The sequence below is a fragment of the Hoplias malabaricus genome, chromosome 10 (assembly GCF_029633855.1).
Source record: "Hoplias malabaricus isolate fHopMal1 chromosome 10, fHopMal1.hap1, whole genome shotgun sequence".
Classification (NCBI taxonomy): Eukaryota; Metazoa; Chordata; class Actinopteri; order Characiformes; family Erythrinidae; genus Hoplias; species Hoplias malabaricus.
The window spans coordinates 10,273,756-10,293,443 of NC_089809.1; the positions used below are offsets into that span (position 1 = coordinate 10,273,756).

The window sequence follows — 19,688 nt, forward strand, 5'->3', positions numbered from 1 at the left end:
ATAGGGGGAAGATAATGTATACAGAGCAACAAATAGACAATAGTCTGTAATTATAAATCTATGTAGTGTCATATATGGCCAGTGAGCGTAGAACAAGGAGGTGGTCGTAACATTATGGTTGATCGATGTAAAGTCTTACAGAAAAATCCTGAGAGCAGACTGGAAACCCCTCTTACAAGTACAGTTAAATCAGCATTTATCTTGTATTTACTAAAGGTTCAACATTATACTCATAGGCGGTACGGAGGTGCAGCATGTAGTGTCGCAGTCACACAGCTCCAGGGACCTGGAGGTTGTGGGGTCACCCACACCAGGTGACTATCTGTGAGGAGTTTGGAGTGTTCTCCCCGTGTCCACATGGGTTTCCTCCGTGTGCTCCGGTTTCCTCCCACAGTCCAAAAACACATGTTGGTAGGTGGATTGGTGACTCAAAAGTGTCCGTAGGTGTGAGTGTGTGAGTGAATGTGTGGGTGTGTGTCACCCTGTGAAGGGATGGCACCCCCTCCAGGATGTGTTCCTGCCTTGCGCCCGGAGATTCCGGGTAGGCTCCGGACCCACCGTGACCCTGAATTGGGTAAGCGGTTGAAGACAATGAATGAATGAATGAATACTTATGAGTGTGAATGTGAATGAATGTCTGTATGTGTGTGCAACCAGATATGGATTGGCCCTAGTGCCTGATGCAGTTCTCAAGTTGGACAGGCGTTCCTGGTTGAGAGTACACTGTGCCTGTTTGGCTGCCGCTTCTCACCACTGTGTGTAGATTGAATGAATTAATGAATGTAAAGCGTCTCTGGATTTTTAGGAAGGCTATACAAGTATAACGCTAAATAAAAAAAATCTTCACACACTTGCATGTAATCTCAGAGAGAGAAAAGATTACTATAATATAATATTAATTTAAAAAAACATCTTGATTTTGAGAAATAATATGTTATGTTGTCCATTTGCCCAACTCTAGGTGGGAGCAGATCTTACGGAAGCAGGGATGGAGGTGGAGGTCAAAAAGGTCAAATTGCAAGTGGTTCCTTTGGACACTAGGAGCAGGAGAACGGCTCAGGGGACAACATCAGCAGCAGGAACCCGTGCAGGAACGACACAAGTGAACGGGTCCCACAGACCCAGACGAGCCTCAGCTGGGAAGCTCATGTTCGTCAAACAGACACACTGTCCAGCCACAACTCGGGCCAGGAGCAGCCCTACTACCTCAACCCAGAACCCCACCAGGGATGTCCCCAAACCAGCCACAGTTCCCAAACCAGCTAAACCGCCCAGGTCATGCGTTCCGGTCAAAATTAGTGAGCCAGCCAAGCCGGTCAAACCACTTGAGCCGGCCAGTCCTCCCAAACCTGTAGTGACCCAGGAACGGGAGCAGGGAAAACGAGGCACGGTCCCCGAGATGACTGAGGTTCCCGTCTTCCATCCAGCACCCCGTGAATTCCATGACCCACTGTCATTTGTGGAGCTGGTCCGGCACCGGGCAGAACCTTTCGGGTTGTTCCGCGTGGTCCCGCCGGCGGGATGGAGGCCTGAGTGTAAGTTGAAGGAGGAGATGCGCTTTGTTTCTCACGTGCAACACGTGCACAAACTTGGCCGCCGTTGGGGCCCAAACGTGCAGCGGCTTGCCTGCATCAGAAAACACCTGCGGGCTCAGGGCATCAACATGGAGGAGTCACCGCTCATCGGTATGAATGCTCTATAAACATTAAATATAGCTCAATAATTATATGATATATTAGTAGCATATTATACTGTAGAAAGAACAACCTACATTTACTTTATTTCCAACAAAAACAATCATGCCAGTACAAGCTACTCTCCGAAATGTATTTATTTATTTTTTTACCAAAATTATACATATGAAAAAACAGTGTATAATATCTCACATTCCAGTATTCACTGTGTCCTTTTTAGTGAAGTTCAGTAGGTAAGTACATTCTTTTCAGGTCTTTTGGCTTGCATTTTTAGTACTTTCCTGTTAAATGAACACTGCAATTTTTTTTCTCTTTTCCTCGGGCTTCCCCTAGTGTACTTCATGAAGTGCTGAGCCCAACATAGCAACAATAGAAGCTATATTCCTCCTAATACAGGTTAATGAAGCATCACAAAGATTTTGAAGCTGTAGTTTTAATATATAAATATTACGTAGTTTTCCTTTAATTACTTTTAATCCTTAAATATTAATTGAGAGTTCCACATGCTTTCATATCCATACATATTCGATACATTTACACTTGAAAGTAAGCTGTGATTAGGTAGTATTTAGGGCCACTCTTCTGAATTTTTGTTGAGTATTAATAAAGTCAGATTAGTCGTGCTGACTTTGGCAGTCGCGGTTAGCTGTGATTGGAAAGGGTTAAATCATGCTGAATTTTAGCTGCTGAGTTTTGCCAGGAACTTTAAATAATCATTGATTTTAGTATAGACTGCTTTTGCATATAGTTTTACAGGGTTTGTTTAATGATCGTTGACACTCTGACTGTTTACAGTGAGCTGTAATTGGACAGGTTTTGTAACTATGTGATGAAACTGTGTAAATTGCTTTATAAAGTGGATTACATTCACAGTTTCTTTTCATAGGCAAGAGTGAAAAAAAATCTTTGGATGTTTATTAAGTTTCTAAAGTTTGATTAAAGCACCAGCATTTTTTGTACTCAACACTTAACATACAGGAATGAAATTCAATGACAATAATTATATTTCATTAAAAGCACATTTGGGTACACAGCTCCAGGGACCTGGAGGTTGTGGGTTCAAGTCCCACTCCAGGTGACTGTCTGTGAGGAGTTTGGTGTGTTCTCCCTGTGTCCACGTGGGTTTCCTCCCATGGTCCAAAAACACCTTTGTAGGTGGATTGACAACTCAAAAGTGTCCATAGGAGTGAGTGAATGTGTGTGTATGCGTCACCCTGCGAATAACTGACGCCCCATCCAGGGAATTTTTTCAGTAATCTTTATGTACAAATGTACATGTTGATGTATTACATCAAAATATGCTCAGAAAAACAATGTGACATAATTCATTATAATATCATATTGGCCATCCCTAATATACAAAAGTACATTTCACTTTTAGAGAACACAGTTCCACTTTTCCAGTAGAGCACTCTAGCTGACTCTTGGTAGTGGTGACTATAGACCTCCAGAGCCCTCCAGTTCTTGATTTTCTATGGAGTTTATACAAGGACCGTATGTTTGAGGAGAAAAACAACTTTGTTTCTACATATCGTTTCATGATTTTTAAGGTTTGGAGCGCTCATTGCCGTACTTCTGCTGTGAACAGAGAGAGAGGAAGCCTAGCAGGTCTGATGGAGCCACGGGTTTTTTTTATTTTATTTTTTTTTTTTGTACACTAGCAAGGGGTGAGGAAATTTCTTAGATTGTATAAAAAGTGTTTTTGGATTACAATTGTGAATGTCACTTTTAAAGTGGAACAGGACATTGGTGAATTAAAAGCTGACTTCAGCCTCATGTGCTAATGAGAAGTGAGTATTGTGTTCTGCAAGTAACACACCTAATTTCGAACAACAAGCTTCTGAACAGGAAGCTGCCTTAATTCTTGTCCAGAACGCATATCATGCAGCTCATGTTTTCAGTCAAATTCTAGCTATTTTCTTACTCATGAACAACAACTTTTGGTATTTGATACACATTCCTTACGACTTATCAGTTGCAATTATTTTGAGCAACAATAAATAACAAACCACAGGCATTACAAGAGTGTTTGACAAAGCTCCCTGTGTATGAAAACACTCCCTGCCCTCCATCTGCAGTTCAGGCAGTGGCGTGACATCATCTGCAAACAACTTACAGCCTACCTTGAAAAGTAAGTAACTCTGTTAGTCATCTCTATTGATCTCTTGGAAGACCCATGTTTACTTGACTGGTTTCTGTGCTGCAGATACCCCTCTTTTCTCCCTTGTTGCCTTCCTGATCTGAGTAGAAGTGTCCACTCTCTCTCTTGAGCATCTGGCCTGCGTGCTCTGGGTAGAGAGTGTCAAGACACCAGCAGCTCTCTTTGATTAGATCACGCTGGATCTGTGGCTGTCCCAGAGCCAAGGCTTGGTGAGCCAGCTCAATCTGGACACCTGTAGACAGAGATGATGTGCCAAGAGACCAGCCTCATGCTTGCCAGTCCTCCAGCTCCGGGCAGCCTCTCAGTGCCACTCCAGCACTGCCCACATTGGCCCCTTACACACTCAGCTGGCACTAGTAGCCCCTCTGAGTTTCTGTGAAAAATCAAGAGTACACAAAAACGAATGTCCAGTTATCTTATATAGAGATCAGTGGCAAGGACTCTCTTTCTGTGTCAAGCCTGTTCTGATTCAACAGTTTGTTTTTGGTTGTTCAACCAGCTGACCACTTAAGACTGAAATAACTTGCATTATGTCTTCAAATCTGGTTCTTGGATGCAGGTTCCAAGCCAGGAATTTGAAATGGTCAATCAATATGACACTATACCTGGCCAGTCAGGTGCATTGGCAGTTGCAGATAGCTGCTTGTTGAGTCTGGGTCAAAAGTTAGTGATGTTGCCACTAGATATGAATTTTCAGACCTTCTAGGGAGTTAAAGAAAAAAGAATCTACCGACTTTCTGTACAATCCTTAGCTATTTTATATTAGATGATCAATAGCACAACTCGTTAGAACACTGAGCGAGAGACACATCTCTGTCTTCGGCCCTGCATGAAACATGGATGCAAGGTCTGGATTTGAAGACCTGTGTAAGAAGTTTCAACTGAAAATATTTTTTACTTTAAAATGGCTTTGAAAGGAAATTAAATGATTCATAGTTTGGATATAAGAGGTACTCTGAAGGTGTACTGCTTTTGTAATATTTTATTATAATATTTTTACACAAACATCTGATCAGTCGTTTACTGTGACAATATCACAGAAAAAAAGACACAATGGCTTCTACTGTGTGAAGTCTTCAGAATTGATGTTGGAATATTTCGGAGGGTTTGGTGGCATTCTGCCATGAGAGTATTATCAATTACTGATGTTAGATGATTAGGCATGGATCAGAAAACTAAACACTGACATCTATCTGATACTTGATATTGGGCACTGTATTTAAGCAAATCTGTCTCATCAGACTTTGGAATATTAACACTATTGAATTTGTAACACTGATTTTTTTTAAAAAAATATTTCAAAGTCTGATGAGACAGATTTGCTTCCATACACTGCACACTTTAAAGGAACACTCGGTAAGATTTGGGTTTTTGGTACTGGGGCTCCCTCTACTGTAATCCATTTTTACAGCACTGTACTGAAATCATTGGGAGGGAGGTGGGGGCGGTTTCCTACCCTCCTCCAAATATTAAATAATGCAGTTTCTGCAGTGCGGGGACTAAAGGAGCAATAACATAGATTCTGTTCTTTCTATTACAGCTCAGGGAAGCATCACAATGATTTAAGTTGTAATTTTAAAGTAAAGATATTACGTAGTGTTTCTCTAAGCCCAATGTGAAGCTGTTCCAGTGTATCCCACTTTATTTTGTCCTTGGTGACGTAAACAATTGTAATCAAAAAACACTTAAAAAAAAAAAAAATTCCTCTCCAGTCCCTTTGCATGCTCAGAACCGGTCTAATGTGTTTTTACGAAGCCCCTGTGTCTGTAAATGGGTCCAGTATGCTAGGCCTTCTCTCTCTGCTCACGGCACAAAAACAGCATCTGGAGGTGTTTTTAGACAACGAATAAAACTCCAAACATTGAAAAGCACGAACAGAGATGAGGAAAATTGCTCTATTCCTGCTCCATAGGTGGGTAAGTCGGATTTATTTTTGCCGTTTCGGATTACTTAGGGTGACCAGACGTCCTCTTTTACCCGGACATGTCCTCTTTTTTAGGCTTACAAAAATGAATTTCACAAACTTCCGGGATTTTGTTTTTCTAGAGCTTACATAGAACTTCGAGAAGCGTTTCGTTCACAAACAAGTCCCGCCCTCCCCTACTCTGATTGGTTCGCTTGAGTGAGAAGGAGGCGTGTTGAAGTAGCCTAAAATCTTTGGATTGGACGGTTTGACTGTAGAGTTACCGTTATTGGTCGATAACCTTGTCTATAAACATTTAATTGGTCAGTCTGCACATCAGTAATCGTCCACCCCCCCACACACGCACACAAACTTTCCTGCTAAATGCATGAAAGTAGACAGGCCAAAAACTAAACAACTCGAGTTACAAATGAGCTTCTGTGGCAATTCAAGCAGTGAATAAAGGCTTACAGACAAGCCAGACGGAACAGAGTGTCCCCACAATCATAGGTGTTCCTTTTTATGGATGCACAGTAATGTAGCTGAATTTACTTATTAAATCTTTGAAAATAATGTGTACACACAAGGCTTTGTTGTTAGGACCAGCTGGAAACTGTACACATATATTTGGCAAATGTAAAATAATGATATATTCATACTTATATAGTATAAAATATATTTATAAAAAATAATTACACCTATATAATATAATAGTCATAATTATTTTAGCAAATAAATCATGTCAGGTGGAAATATACAAGAATTAACAAATTAAATAAAATATAATCATATCCTTAAAAAAATAATCTAAGTGAATGAGATGCTGGATATTTACACACCTAATTTATATGACTTATAAATTACTCATCTTCATATTGAAATCACAGAAGGAAAGAGTGAAATTTTAGCCTAAATTGAAAGTAAATCGCAAGTCTGAGTTAAGAAATGTAACTTAAAGAGCTTTTGAATTGCCTCTAAATTATTTTCATCAATATAAAGACAGAAGCACTACGTAGTTTTATAATCACAGGCTATAGTCCATTTGTTGCTCTTTATACTTTAATTTTCCCCTTTCACCCTCTTCTTCAATGACCAGGACCTCCACAGAGCAGGTATGATATGGTGGAGTATCATTCTGACGTGGCGGTGGTGTGTTCATGTGTGTTGTGCTGGTACGAGTGGATCAGACACAGTAGGGCTTCTGATGTTTTTAAGCAGTGTTTCCACTCACTGTCCACTCAGTTAGACACAGATATTTTTGGTTGGTGGACTTTTTCATTCCTGCAGTGACATTGAGGGCTTTAAAAACTCCAGCAGCACTGCTGTGTTTGATCCAGTCTTACCAGTACAACACACACTAACACACCCCCACGTCAGTGTCATTGCTGTGTTGAGAATGATCCAATACCCAAATCATACTTGCTCTGTGGTGGTCCTGACTATTGAAATACAGGGTGAAAGGGGACAAAGTAGGTATACAGAGCACAGATGGACTCCAGTCTGTAATTGTAGAACTGCAAAGTGCTCCTGAGGACAGTGGAGCTGAGAGAATGGGCAGTGAGTGTATAAAAAATAATATTATGGCTGATTGGTGTAAAGTCAGAACAAGTGGGTATGCTTCCTTCTTGGACAAAAACAACTTGGGCTTGAAACTGAATTTCTTGGGAATAATTGTATGTGGTTCTTCCTGCCAGCGTATTTACATCTGCATATTTACTATAACAGTATACAAGACAATTAACATATCATGCATTTTGTTTTCATTCATTTTTACAAAATGTCCCAGCTATTTTGGAAATAGAGTTGTATGAAAAACAGTGTAGCTCCAAATGTGTCTATTTTTAACCCAGTCTTCCTCAACTGTGGTGACGTGGCACCCTGGGGTGCCGTCTAGCTTTGCCGGGGTGCCATCAAAGATATTCTGATATTGCTAACATAAAAATGAGTTACAAAACTTTATCATGAAAATGCAGGTCAGAACAGTGGTGTGGCCAGAAATAAAACTACAACTGTTGGGCCTGAATAATTTCAGCTTCATATCATTTACAACCAGTGGGTAGGTAAAAGCGGGTGTCCAGGTTAGTTTCCCGATGGTTGGAGGAAAATTTTTTATCTGAAAAATAGAATATATAGATATAGAATATTCAGATATAGAATATTCTGTCCTCATCCCTCAACATCTAAAAATTCTCAGTGACACATTTAATCACTATTTTCCATCTAGGTTTTTGCACACTATTGATGGAGTGGGGCAGTGAGTTCACATTGTGAGTGGACACCGTCGATGCGTCCATAAACAAATTTAATTCTCAAGCAAATTAGTTCAATAAAAAAAACATGCTGTCGCAGCTTTATTTTCAATAACGTATGTTAAAAATATTATGGCTGATTATAGCTGGTGCCTGTATTTATTGATTTATTTAATTCAATATTCTGTTTTAAGGCTGCTTTAAGAAAGAAGAAGAAAGGTTAAGAAAGATTGATTTAACCCTACAAATCAGATTTGTCCAATGTGAACACTGATTCACAGATTTGAAAAACAGAAAGCTGATTTGCCCTGTGTGAACAAAGTATTAGTTATGATTCATGTCTGTTGTGAATCACAATTAAACAGCTATTAAAACATTTCAGTATCAACTAGGTCTGCAGCTATCGACTAGTTTAATAATCAAGTATTCCACTGATTATTTCATCGATTATATGAGTGATCTGATAAGAAATATTCTTTGCTTTATGAAAGAGCAATAGTAAATGAGTAAGTCTCTTAAAACAACTTTTTTGTATTAAAAACTCAACATTTTTATTTCTTAGATGGCATACAGTAAAACTTAAATGAAAATATTATTTTTTAATGCATTAATATACTATTATATAAATTAACATATATCAATTTACTTTTTTGTAATAATTAAAAAATTCAAAGAAATAAAGTATACATGCAACCTGCAACTGAGGTAATAATTGAAAAAAGCATAGTAATACATAAACATTGTCTCTAAGTTATGCAAGTTTGCAACTACCAGTTTCAACCTCAGCTCAGGCATAACATTAACTTTTACTGTTTTCTTTAAAGGCTTTGTGGCATTTGTAGGAGGCAAAAATATAAAGTTCTGGCAGAATCGTATCTCATGAATGAGGTAGATATGGTGTTTTATTTGTGTGTGTGTGTGTGTGCAAGTTTGCAAAATGCAAGTTTGCAAAAAATGTCACTGCACAATGTATGTGACAATTGTTTTGAATGCTGTCTGTGAGCTCAGCTGCTTGCTCAGTTGAACATGGTGCAGCTATTCACACAAATTCAAATAAAATCAAATAAAAATTATTATTATAGATTTTTATTACTAACACAAAATATCATACAATCTTATGACTGAATAGTGTACATTTATTTAATATTTTGAAATGTTTTATACTTGTCCTACCCTACATATTGTAAACAAACTAAACAGAACAGGCTGGCTGAATTTGGATTGGTGCTTTTCATGCTATAATTGCTACTTATAGAACCTGATGTATTTTGCTTTTTTATGTATCACTGTGTGAAGAAGAGGAGGTGTCTTTGTGAGTCTGAGAGAGAGAGAGAGAGAGAGAGAGATAGAGAGAGAGAGAGATAACATGAGACTGTTGCGTTTTGCAACTGTAAATGTCGGCTGTCTGAAACATACAGGTACAGCTGCATACAGGTACATGGATATAATTATTGCCGGCCCGCCTACCTGCATTTTCTCTTACAGACTGACTGTTGCGCGGTTAGGAACGTTATTTCACATTCTGCTGTTAGTTCAGCCATATTTCACAAAGAGAACTTAAGGTGGCGCTACTACACCATTGTTGTTAGTTCAGCCATATTTCACAGAGCGTGTTTCCACAATGAGGAACTGGAAAGGTTCCAGTTTGTGAACTAAACATGGAACTGTTCAGCACATTTCCAGTGATATAAACTGGTTTGTGAAACAGAAAAATTAGTTCCCAGATGGAACCAAAGAAGAGTATGTTCTTCAGTGTGAACTGTGGCTTCATCCGTTGGCGTGTCGAGGTTCAGTAACTCAAGAAAGAGCTCAGAGCCTCAAATAAAGGGTTATCACACAGAGGAGCTGGATGAGGTAATTTGCAAAGTTTCATATACTGTATATAAATAATAGGAAATAAGACAGGAACACCCTCCGTATTTGTTTGTTTCTGGGGCTGTGTTTGGCGCGACAACATGCACGTTAGCCAGAGCCTCAGCTCAGCTTTGGTTAGTTCACAAGCTCAGCAGGACTGCTCAGAACTCTGCAATATTTACACATGTATTATATCTCACAGAGAGAGGAGGACTACTGAATTTGTCTTATACAAGAAAAACACTGATGCAGGTGTTAGATATTATGAGCAAAGCTCTGTGCTTCTTTTTTCATTTCTGCATTTATTAGTCCTGCCCTCCATATTTTCTGTATAACATAATCATATAATAAAAACCACATGTAAACAAAGACACTGATATGAAGCACCAAAGCTTCTCCAGACCTTCCAATGACAAGTGTATGTATTTTAGGCTTTCCTGTTTCTGACAGGAACACTTCTGTGACATTGGCTATATGGCTAATGGCAGTCCAGCTAAACTATTCTTGCCTATTTTTATTTTTTCTTGTTTTTAGTAGTTGAGTTTCTTGAATTGTTTCAGCTCTAATATCAACATTGCTGAAAACAGTCATTCTTGCTTTGCTTCATGGTCTGTGCCTTTTCTATTTAAGAGATGTTTTGAATCAGTCCTCCTCACACCTTTTTGTCCTTTGTGTAGGAGGCTGCGAGTTGGATCTGGCTAGGTTCTTCCAGCTCCTGAATGAGATGGGGGGCATGCAGCAGGTGACGGATGTAAAGACGTGGGGCCGACTGGCTGACCTGCTGGGAATCCCCCGCTCTGCCCAGGACAGACTGGCCAAACTCCAAGAGGCCTACTGCCAGTACCTGCTGTCTTACGACACTCTGTCTCCAAGCCAGAGGGCTCAGCTGGAGAAAGAAGTGCTGAGTGAGAAGGATGGCATGGAGAGGAAGAATGGATCTCTGGAAGGCCAGGCTGATATCTCCCAGCATGCTGCACTGGTGTTGCCCCGCTGTGAGCCCAAGAACGGCCTGGTAAATGGAGCATTGCACCGGAGCGGTGTCCGAGAGCGTCTCCGTGAACTAGACCCTATCATCAGGACTGGGCGCCCGAAACGTCAGGACAAGAAAGCAGAGGAGGATGGGCTGCTGAACGAGCTGCACAAATGCATCTATAAGGTACAGTTTTGGGACCCCATCGTTCGGCTCAGTCTGTGTTATTTTAAGTTATTTACAACACAGTTATTTTTTACTATTTCACAGCAAATGGAAAACCTTCCATCCACAAACATCAAGAGCCAGTAGCAGTTTTAGACTAGGATTACATGGAAAATTTGTCACTGTAGTGGTACCCTCAAGGGTACAATCATCTCCAGAATATTGTTTGTTTTATTTTACACAGACCTATAATTCAAGCTTACAATAGTCATCTTTAAGGAACACAAATGGACTCTAAACACCACTGTTCTACATTTAAAGTTACTTTTAAACTCTTTGTACCTACCAAACTTTTTTCTTGGCGAGTGTATATAAAGTACCATATTGGACCCTCCTTAAAGGCTAAGCACCACTTAATGGACCTCCGCCTAAAACAGATGAAGTAAGTGTACTTACCTCTTGAACACCTTTAGTTGGTTTCCTTACATGCCCATATTGTTGGAAAAGCGCCAGTGAAATGAGCTACAGATAACGGAGTGAGCGGATGGTCCTTTCCAAAGTGCCTGTTTAAAGTTGACAAATTTAGTCCATTTTCTGGATATTTTGGGATCTTTGGGCCATTTGTGCACAGATGTCCCACTGTACATTGAATTATTGCAGCCAAAAACAACACACCTTTTCATCATTTTGCATTAAATTAACTGCAATTCTAGAGTTGTTGTCCACCATCTACATCACAGGCAAGACGCCTATTAGAGTTTCCGAACACTTATTCCTTGAATTACTAAGAAATAACATGTTTTCTGACTATCAATAAACACAAGTTAGGAATACAAATTCCACTGTATTTATTTGTTTGACACTTTCATATAGCTGGTGCTTAGCCTTTAAAGGCCAATTAGTATGGCATCTCACCAATGTCAAAAGTAATGGGTGCAAATATCAATCCTTCTCCCATTAGGTGGGCCATATACAATTTATGAGGTAGGCAGTCATAGATCCAGGAGACATTGGTCCATAGCATTCACAGAGAGGAACAGCCCTGACCCTTCCCCCAAAATGGCTACACCCCACCCAATTCAAAACTTGAGCGTGGAAAATCCTCTCGAGCAGGGTGCTCAATTAAGAATGGTGTTAACAGCTAGGTAGCCAGTGTTGTTAGCATGGGCCTAACCCTTAAGCATTTTTCACATTACACCCAGGACAGGACAGTTCTGGGTTACTTTTATTATCCCCCTAAACACTGTTTCAATGCAGTCCAGATGTTGCCATGAAAATACCATTATAAATGACAGGACATGTTTTTTCTGTCAAAAAACTGAAAGAGAGTTTTTGTGAAGTGACCATGTGAACAGACTTTTCTAGAAATAACTTGAATTTCCTCAGTTAACACAGAAGTTAGATAGTTTCTGTAACTGGTAACAAAGTGTACATGTGAATAATGCTTGACATTTTCTGTTGAAATTACCTTCTGGCAGGATTATTTTTCATTTTCATTTCATGTGCACATTTGCAGGGAAAATCCTTCTCCCTAATGACATTCTACCGGGCAGCAAGGAACACCATGAACATGTGCTTCAGTAGAGAGCCAGATACAGCTGAAATTGAGGTACAGCTGTTCTTTTCAACAAAACTAAGCAATATCCTTTGCTTTTCCAGCATTTTTCCCTGAAATTGAGTGTATTAATATGTAGTTTATCAGCCTCTACTTTTATGAGAAGGCATGTAGTAGAACTGACAGCTGGTCTACAAACACTTGGACATACTTTATACAGTTGGTTTAAGTTAGCAAACCATGGTTTTCAGAAAGTCCATAGACAAAGAACTCTTTCAGTTGCCAAAGAAAGCAGGAAGATCTTACTGATAATGACATATAAATGAAAGCGAACTAGTTCCAAAACCAATGAGGAATGAGGTGAAAGAGTGAAACTAGTGGCAAAAATTTTCAATATCTGATAGTTCTTTGAAATATACTTACCTCATACGTAGTCAGCCAAGACAAGCTGTGTTTGAAGTTTTCTTCTGTAGTTGTGCACTGTAGCCACATGGCTACAGCTAACAAGTTATGGAAGCTTATAACCTATAATTAGCATTTGTGCTAACTCTATAAATGTTTTTATTAACTTAAATAACTTTCTTTTGCTGTTTCTGACACTGCAAGATATAATTTACCTTTACAAATCAAATGTAAACACAAAAGAAAGGCTTCAAACTGGCTACCAAATTTTAGGAGTTATAGTTATAATTTTCAAAAATAAATACAATTTTTCACTGTTTTTGTTTCACAGCAAGAGTACTGGAGACTGGTAGAGGAAAAATTATGCCATGTCGCAGTTCATTGTGGACGAGTAGACACAAAGACTCATGGGAGTGGATTTCCTGTGGGCAAGTCTGAGCCATTTTCAAAGTAAGAACCCACAGAACTGTTAAAATGTTAAAGTATTCAATTAATATGTAAATAACATGTACTGTTGACATAATTATCAATTACTAATAAGTAATTATTAATTATTGTTATTAAGTATTTAAGTTATTAAGTTATTAAAGTTATTAAGTATTTATATATAAATTATACATATTATTATTAACTTATCATCATTCATGCTTAAAATAGCCCTAAGGAAGTGGCATCACTGCCACTGGAATGTCATTCCCAGATGGATCTTGGGAATTAAGAGTTTGGACTTTTACCTGAAGGAAAAGCCACTGTGCAAGACGGCGTGACATATAGAATTATCTGGTTTTATATTTTTAAAAACATTAGTTCCAAATAATTGTTTAGTAATGTGCTTGGATTACACATTTAATAAACATCTAGAATTATGTGTATGAATTTTAAATAATATTAAGTATATTTATCAGGAAATTTATTATTATTTTTTTTCAATTCCGGTGTGCATTCTGAATTCTAAGCTCAACACTTCATTTCTCACTCATTCCAGGCATGGATGGAATCTCACTGTCCTTTCCAATAACTCAGGATCCATCCTGCGTCATCTTGGTGCTGTGCCAGGTGAGCCCACTCTTCTGGACCCCTCAATGGAAGTCTATTCTGTTCAGTTCAGTTCAGCTTTATAGACAGTGTCCAAGGCAGTTTGTGGTGTAGGCTGCAACAATAATAATTTTATAATATAGTTTTAGGTCTATAGTTTTATTCTGTCTCTTGATTATAGTGTAGTACAGATTCTAATGTAATGTAATTGGAAATGTGGAAATATTTAATAGACGTCTAAACTAAAACTCTTCATCAAATATCTCTCCACCTTATTCTGCTTTATTCTAGCCGTTAAAAAGAAACAGCCACAACAAAGTGTATTAGTAAGAAACCAAAAAGAACACTGCATCCTAACCACAAGCCATAGACAAAAAAAAGACCCTACTATAACCAATAAAGCTGTTTACACAAATTACATGTGACCTTATTTCACCTTCAACACACTCAGTGTATTCATTTACAGTTCATCTCTGAAAAGTTCTGACTTTTTCATTGCTTGTTTGTTGTTGTGAACAGGAGTGACCATCCCCTGGCTGAATATAGGCATGGTCTTTTCTACCTCATGTTGGTCCAGGGACCAGAATAGCCTTCCATACATAGATTACCTACACACTGGTGCTGATTGCATTTGGTAAGACTTTAATGATAATTATATTTTTATTTCTTAGATGGTATATAAATATTATATAAAAATATTATATTTTTAACTGAGGCTAAAATATGTGTGTAAAATCACAAGCAGATGCACAGAACTATATGGACACTCCTTGTAATTAGTAAATTACAGCTACATTAAGGTGCATTCTTTGCTTACACAGGCGTTTCATTGCACATTGTTTGCATTATCTGCACTAGAATTAGACTCTTTGGAGCAGATGCATATGAACCCAAGGCCAGCATGTGTAGTTTAGAGGAGTAGTTTTTGAGCTCTATGTACTTCACAGGTTCACTACATAGGTGCACAGTTATTGACTTCAGTCCCTTTGATGTTGGTGTCAACACTCTTTCACCTCATTCCTCATTGGTTTCCAACCACAGGACCACTGTAAGATATGAGGGCAGTTAATCATTCTCAGCACATTAATACAACAAAAATGTTTGTATGGAGTTGGTATGTGTTACTTAAACACGTCTGTGTCACTGCTGGTTTGGGAGTGGTCCATCACCCAAAAATATGATCCACCCAAGAGTGGCTCTGCAGTCAGCAGTCTGAGAGGATCATTTTTCAATAGTTTCAAATTTCTGCCTTAGTAGTTGGTTGCATTTGATCCTTTTCACAATCCAAGTAATTTAGACACATTCAACAAACCGTGTGATATCTGACCATTTTCTTCTTTTTTGCTTATTGCTTTTTTCACAGTAATGGCTCTTTGGTCTGGAACTAAAGGCTAGTGAAAAGCAAATTGCACATCAACAAGACAGCTACAGTCTCTAATTGAACACATGTATGTTGCACTTATTAATAGAGATGACCTCATTCACTTAATCGGATATAAGATGGACAGGTCTGATCCACTTACCAATCCGTATACCAGTCCTCAGCTTGTGCTAGACCTCAAACCGGCCGTAACAACATAATAGCAAAAATACGTAGCAAAATACGTTCCACAGATCCACATCTAAGTCCATTTTTCGAAAAATGCTCTACAAGCACTCTACGAGCATTTGAAAAAATGTTAGGTTGTGGTTGGCTTTTGTGAAATGCTGCATTTTGGAGTTATTATGCATGTGAGTAAATATGTGAGTGTGTGTTGCCCTGTGAAGGACTGTAGCCCCCTACAGAATGTGTTCCTGCCTTGTTCCCAGTGATTCTGGATAGGCTTTGGACCCACCGCAACCCAGAACTGGATAAGACATCAAATGAATGAATGAATGAATAATTATAACTTCTTTGGGTCCCATTTCAGCACCCATAATGTGACAAAAACAAAACCGACAACAACAGCAATGATCATATTAATGTAGAAAGAGTTTTTGTATCAGAATCTGTATCTGTATTGGTAGTTGTGTATCAGAATTGGATCAGAATTGAAAAAGTGTGGACCGGTCCATCACTACCAAGACAGCGATTTCCAGTAAAGTGACCAGTGAATGACCCGTGTCATGTCTGTTATAGGTACTGTATTCCTGCCGAGGAGAAGTCAAAACTTGACAAAGTAGTACACACACTGCTGCAGGCCAACGGAACTCCAGGGCTTGAGATGCTGGAGAAGAACATTATGGTGAGATGGTTGTTCTATTTCCCACATACAGTGCTGTAAAAGACTCCTCCGTGATCCTGCAAATAGAGATTTGTGAAAAAGAGTTCACAGCCCACAACTGTGTTAGCAGCCTACGCGCTTCAGAAAGATTGCTTTGCGCCTGGCAGAGATTTCAGAAGATTTCAGAAACGAGTCCATTTCCTGGCAGGTGAATGTAGGAGAGCATTTGCTGATAAGCAAACATAGGCAAGTCTGATTAAAGCGGCATATCCTTTATATAGCAGTTATGTTAGAAAACCTTTCTGTCACCAAGAGAATAAGTTTAATCTGAAGTCATTTTCCAGTCTCAAAACAAACCAAAAAAAAAACGTTTCAGTTCATCCTTTCACATGTCTGTTCCTAGCTCCTTAAAATAGTGTATATTTGGTAAGGTTTTCTTGTTTGTTTGTTTTACAAATTTACCTACTTAGATAATTAGATTAAAAAAGATAGATTGAAAATAATTAGAAGCTGACACACACACACACAGAGTACTGTGCAAAGGTTTTAGGTACCAGTGATTGTGAAAGGCTATTTAACTGAGCAGTAAGTATTTATTTGCTAAAAAACAAAACACAAACAACAAATAACACCCAACATTAGAATAAAACCAAGTAACATTATTGCAGTAAGTGTGACATTCTATGTGTGTATGTGTTGGCTTAACTTTTTTCCAAATCTCTCCTAGTGGAGTCCGTATTATTTGAGGTTATCATCCAATACCTACAGGGGTTAAACAATGAAACTGAAACACCTGTCATTTTAGTGTGGGAGGTTTCATGGTTAAATTGGAGCAGCCTGGTGGCCAATCTTCATTAATTGCACATTGCACCAGTAAGACCATGTGCATCCAATGGTTCAAACATTGTATCCTGAAGGCAGTGTCGTGTATCAGGACGACAATACACACAGCAAGACTGGTGAAAGATGGGTTTGATGAACATGAAAGTGAAGTTGAACATCTCCCATGGCCTGCACAGTCACCAGATCTAAATATTATTGAGACACTTTGGGGTGTTTTGGAGGAGCGAGTCAGGAAACGTTTTCCTCCACCAGCATCACATAGTGACCTGGCCACTATCCTGCAAGAAGAACGGCTTCTGACCACTGTGCAGGACTTGTATATGTCATTACCAAGACAAATTGACGCTGTATTGGCCGCAAAAGGAGGCCCTATACCATACTAATAAATTATTAGTTTCACTTTCATTGTCCAACCCCTATAGTTTTACTAGTTAATAAATAATGATTTTAAATAATATGCGCTGTTGATTTAACAAATTCATGCAAATCAGGTAGAATCTGAACAAAATATTTTTCTTCAAACTCACTCACACCTACTACTGTATAGAATAAAAGATGTATTTTTTGTTTGCTTTATATTATTATTGTTTGTATTTACTGTGATTACATATACATTTATACAAGCACCACGCCCACTGAGAAGGCAGTAGTTTAAATGTATATATTTATCTTAGGTGCCTAAGACTTCTGCACAGTACACTCTCAGAAAAAAAGGTAGGCTAGATGTACATTATTAGTCCATAAAGGTTCAAACAGTATAAATGTATCTTTAAAGGTACAACAATGTTTAAAATTCCAGTTGTGTTCCCTAAAGGTACATGACATTCTCTTCTCTAGAAGGAGAAGTGAATATTTATAAGTTTTCATTATAGAACTGTAACTAATATAAAAACATAATAAAAGCCCTGGAGATGAAATGGAGTGTGTGAAATCAACACAATTTTAAAATTTACAATTATAATAAAATAAGGTACAATTATGTTCCCTAATTAAAGGTACGAATATGTACGCTTGAGGGTACCACCACAGAGACAACATATTGGTTAAAATGACAAACTGGCTAGAGGCAACAGTTCTTGTTTACTTTATTATAATATGTGAGTAATAAATAGATAAATACTCAGAAAAAAAGAGAATTTCTGAGTAAAAGTTTCAGGGAGAGTTTTATTATTGGGCGTAGAAGCTTTAATGGAGAATATTAACGCTACGTTATTCTATTAAGATATATACCAGGTCCTGGACCTATCAAAGGTGTAGAATTAGCATGGACAGAGGTGACATGTCCCCAACAATATCCAGCGATTATTGAATTGTCCCCTCCAATAATTTGATCCCCCTCTAAAAAAATAAAAAATAAACCCAGATCTGTCAACATCTCATTAACCTAGAGGTGCAGAAAGTGTTGAATCAGATTCTCTACTCAAGACCTACCTCCCCGTAACACATACGGACAGTGTGATTGCCTGTGCCTTTCCCTGCTGTCACGTGAGTCTCTGCTGTTTGGTTGTTAACAGCACCAAAACTGGAAGGAAATCTTTCCAGTCATAAGCGTGCAAGACTCAGGTGCATCGTGGGTGACACGTGTCAAAAGCGAGTGAGGACAGCAGCAGAAAAGATGGTGGACTTTTTAAAGAAACGTTCAATTCCCTTAAAGTCAAGTTCGCTAATGAAATGAGTCCATTATGATAACAGCAGGCTAAAATCATCTGTAGCTATGAATAACTAGGTTTGGAAATTAACTGCACCACAAACTGCCAAATGTCAGTTCTCTTACATTGTCATATTATCACAAAGCAAAAGGGGGGTGAGTGGTAGATTCATAGGCCCTCACCCATGTCAAGAGCTACGCCATTGGTTATTAGGATTGCCTTTAGGGATCTCCTCTCCTGTTCATTAATAAGTTGGGCTAAGGGACCACTCAGCCTAAAGTTTGTAACAGCCAGTTTTGTACAACGTACTGTTGTGGGACATTTTGTTGTAGGAATGAAGTCATGTATGTGCACAACACCTCCTTCACCATAAACTACCTAGAAATCCAGTCTCAAATGATCACTTGTGTTTCATTCAAGTGTTTACGTCACAGCCAAGAGTATATGGCTATGTTTTATTACAGTCCTATGTGATCAGATCACTTGAAACTCTTAATGCCTGTTGTGAACAGAGCCTGATCATCTGAGAAAAGTTTCAGAAATCTAATTTTCTTTTTGAAAAATCGTCAAGATTTTGCACAGCATAGTTCTATATTTTGGCTCCTACATAGCTATAACTGCATCATCTTTCTGGTTGCCCTCACACAGATCTCTCCAGAGGTGCTCCGTCGTGAAGGGGTGAAGGTGCACCGGGCAGTGCAGCGGTGCGGCCAGTTCATGGTGTGTTTCCCCGGGACCTTCGTGTCCAAGGTGTGTTGTGGCTATAGTGTGTCTGAGACAGTGCATTTTGCCACACCTGAGTGGATGAAGCTGGGCTATGAGGCAGCGAAGGTGAGTGTCTTTTAAAGAAGGAGAGAGAACAGCTTTTAGCGAGTAAGCTAAAAGGACAGATCCAAAAGCATTCTACCTGCTGTTCTTTATGCTTGGGGAATTGTCATTGTAGATCAGAGTTTTATTGCTATTTTTAACATGAGGGAACAGTGAAGACTTTTATTTTGGCTAGA

The 19,688-nt window shown here is 38.8% G+C and overlaps 1 protein-coding gene across 1 annotated transcript in view; it reads left to right on the plus strand.

Annotated features, from left to right (window-relative positions):
* jarid2a (jumonji and AT-rich interaction domain containing 2a) overlaps window positions 1-19,688 on the plus strand; it is a 105,470-nt gene that overhangs the window by 73,170 nt on the left and 12,612 nt on the right. The window contains exons 8-15 of the mRNA XM_066682931.1: window positions 962-1,685; window positions 10,539-11,017; window positions 12,513-12,605; window positions 13,285-13,403; window positions 13,939-14,009; window positions 14,508-14,622; window positions 16,108-16,213; window positions 19,333-19,515. Coding sequence (XP_066539028.1) covers window positions 962-1,685; window positions 10,539-11,017; window positions 12,513-12,605; window positions 13,285-13,403; window positions 13,939-14,009; window positions 14,508-14,622; window positions 16,108-16,213; window positions 19,333-19,515 — 1,890 coding nt within the window. The remainder of the gene's footprint in view (window positions 1-961; window positions 1,686-10,538; window positions 11,018-12,512; window positions 12,606-13,284; window positions 13,404-13,938; window positions 14,010-14,507; window positions 14,623-16,107; window positions 16,214-19,332; window positions 19,516-19,688) is intronic.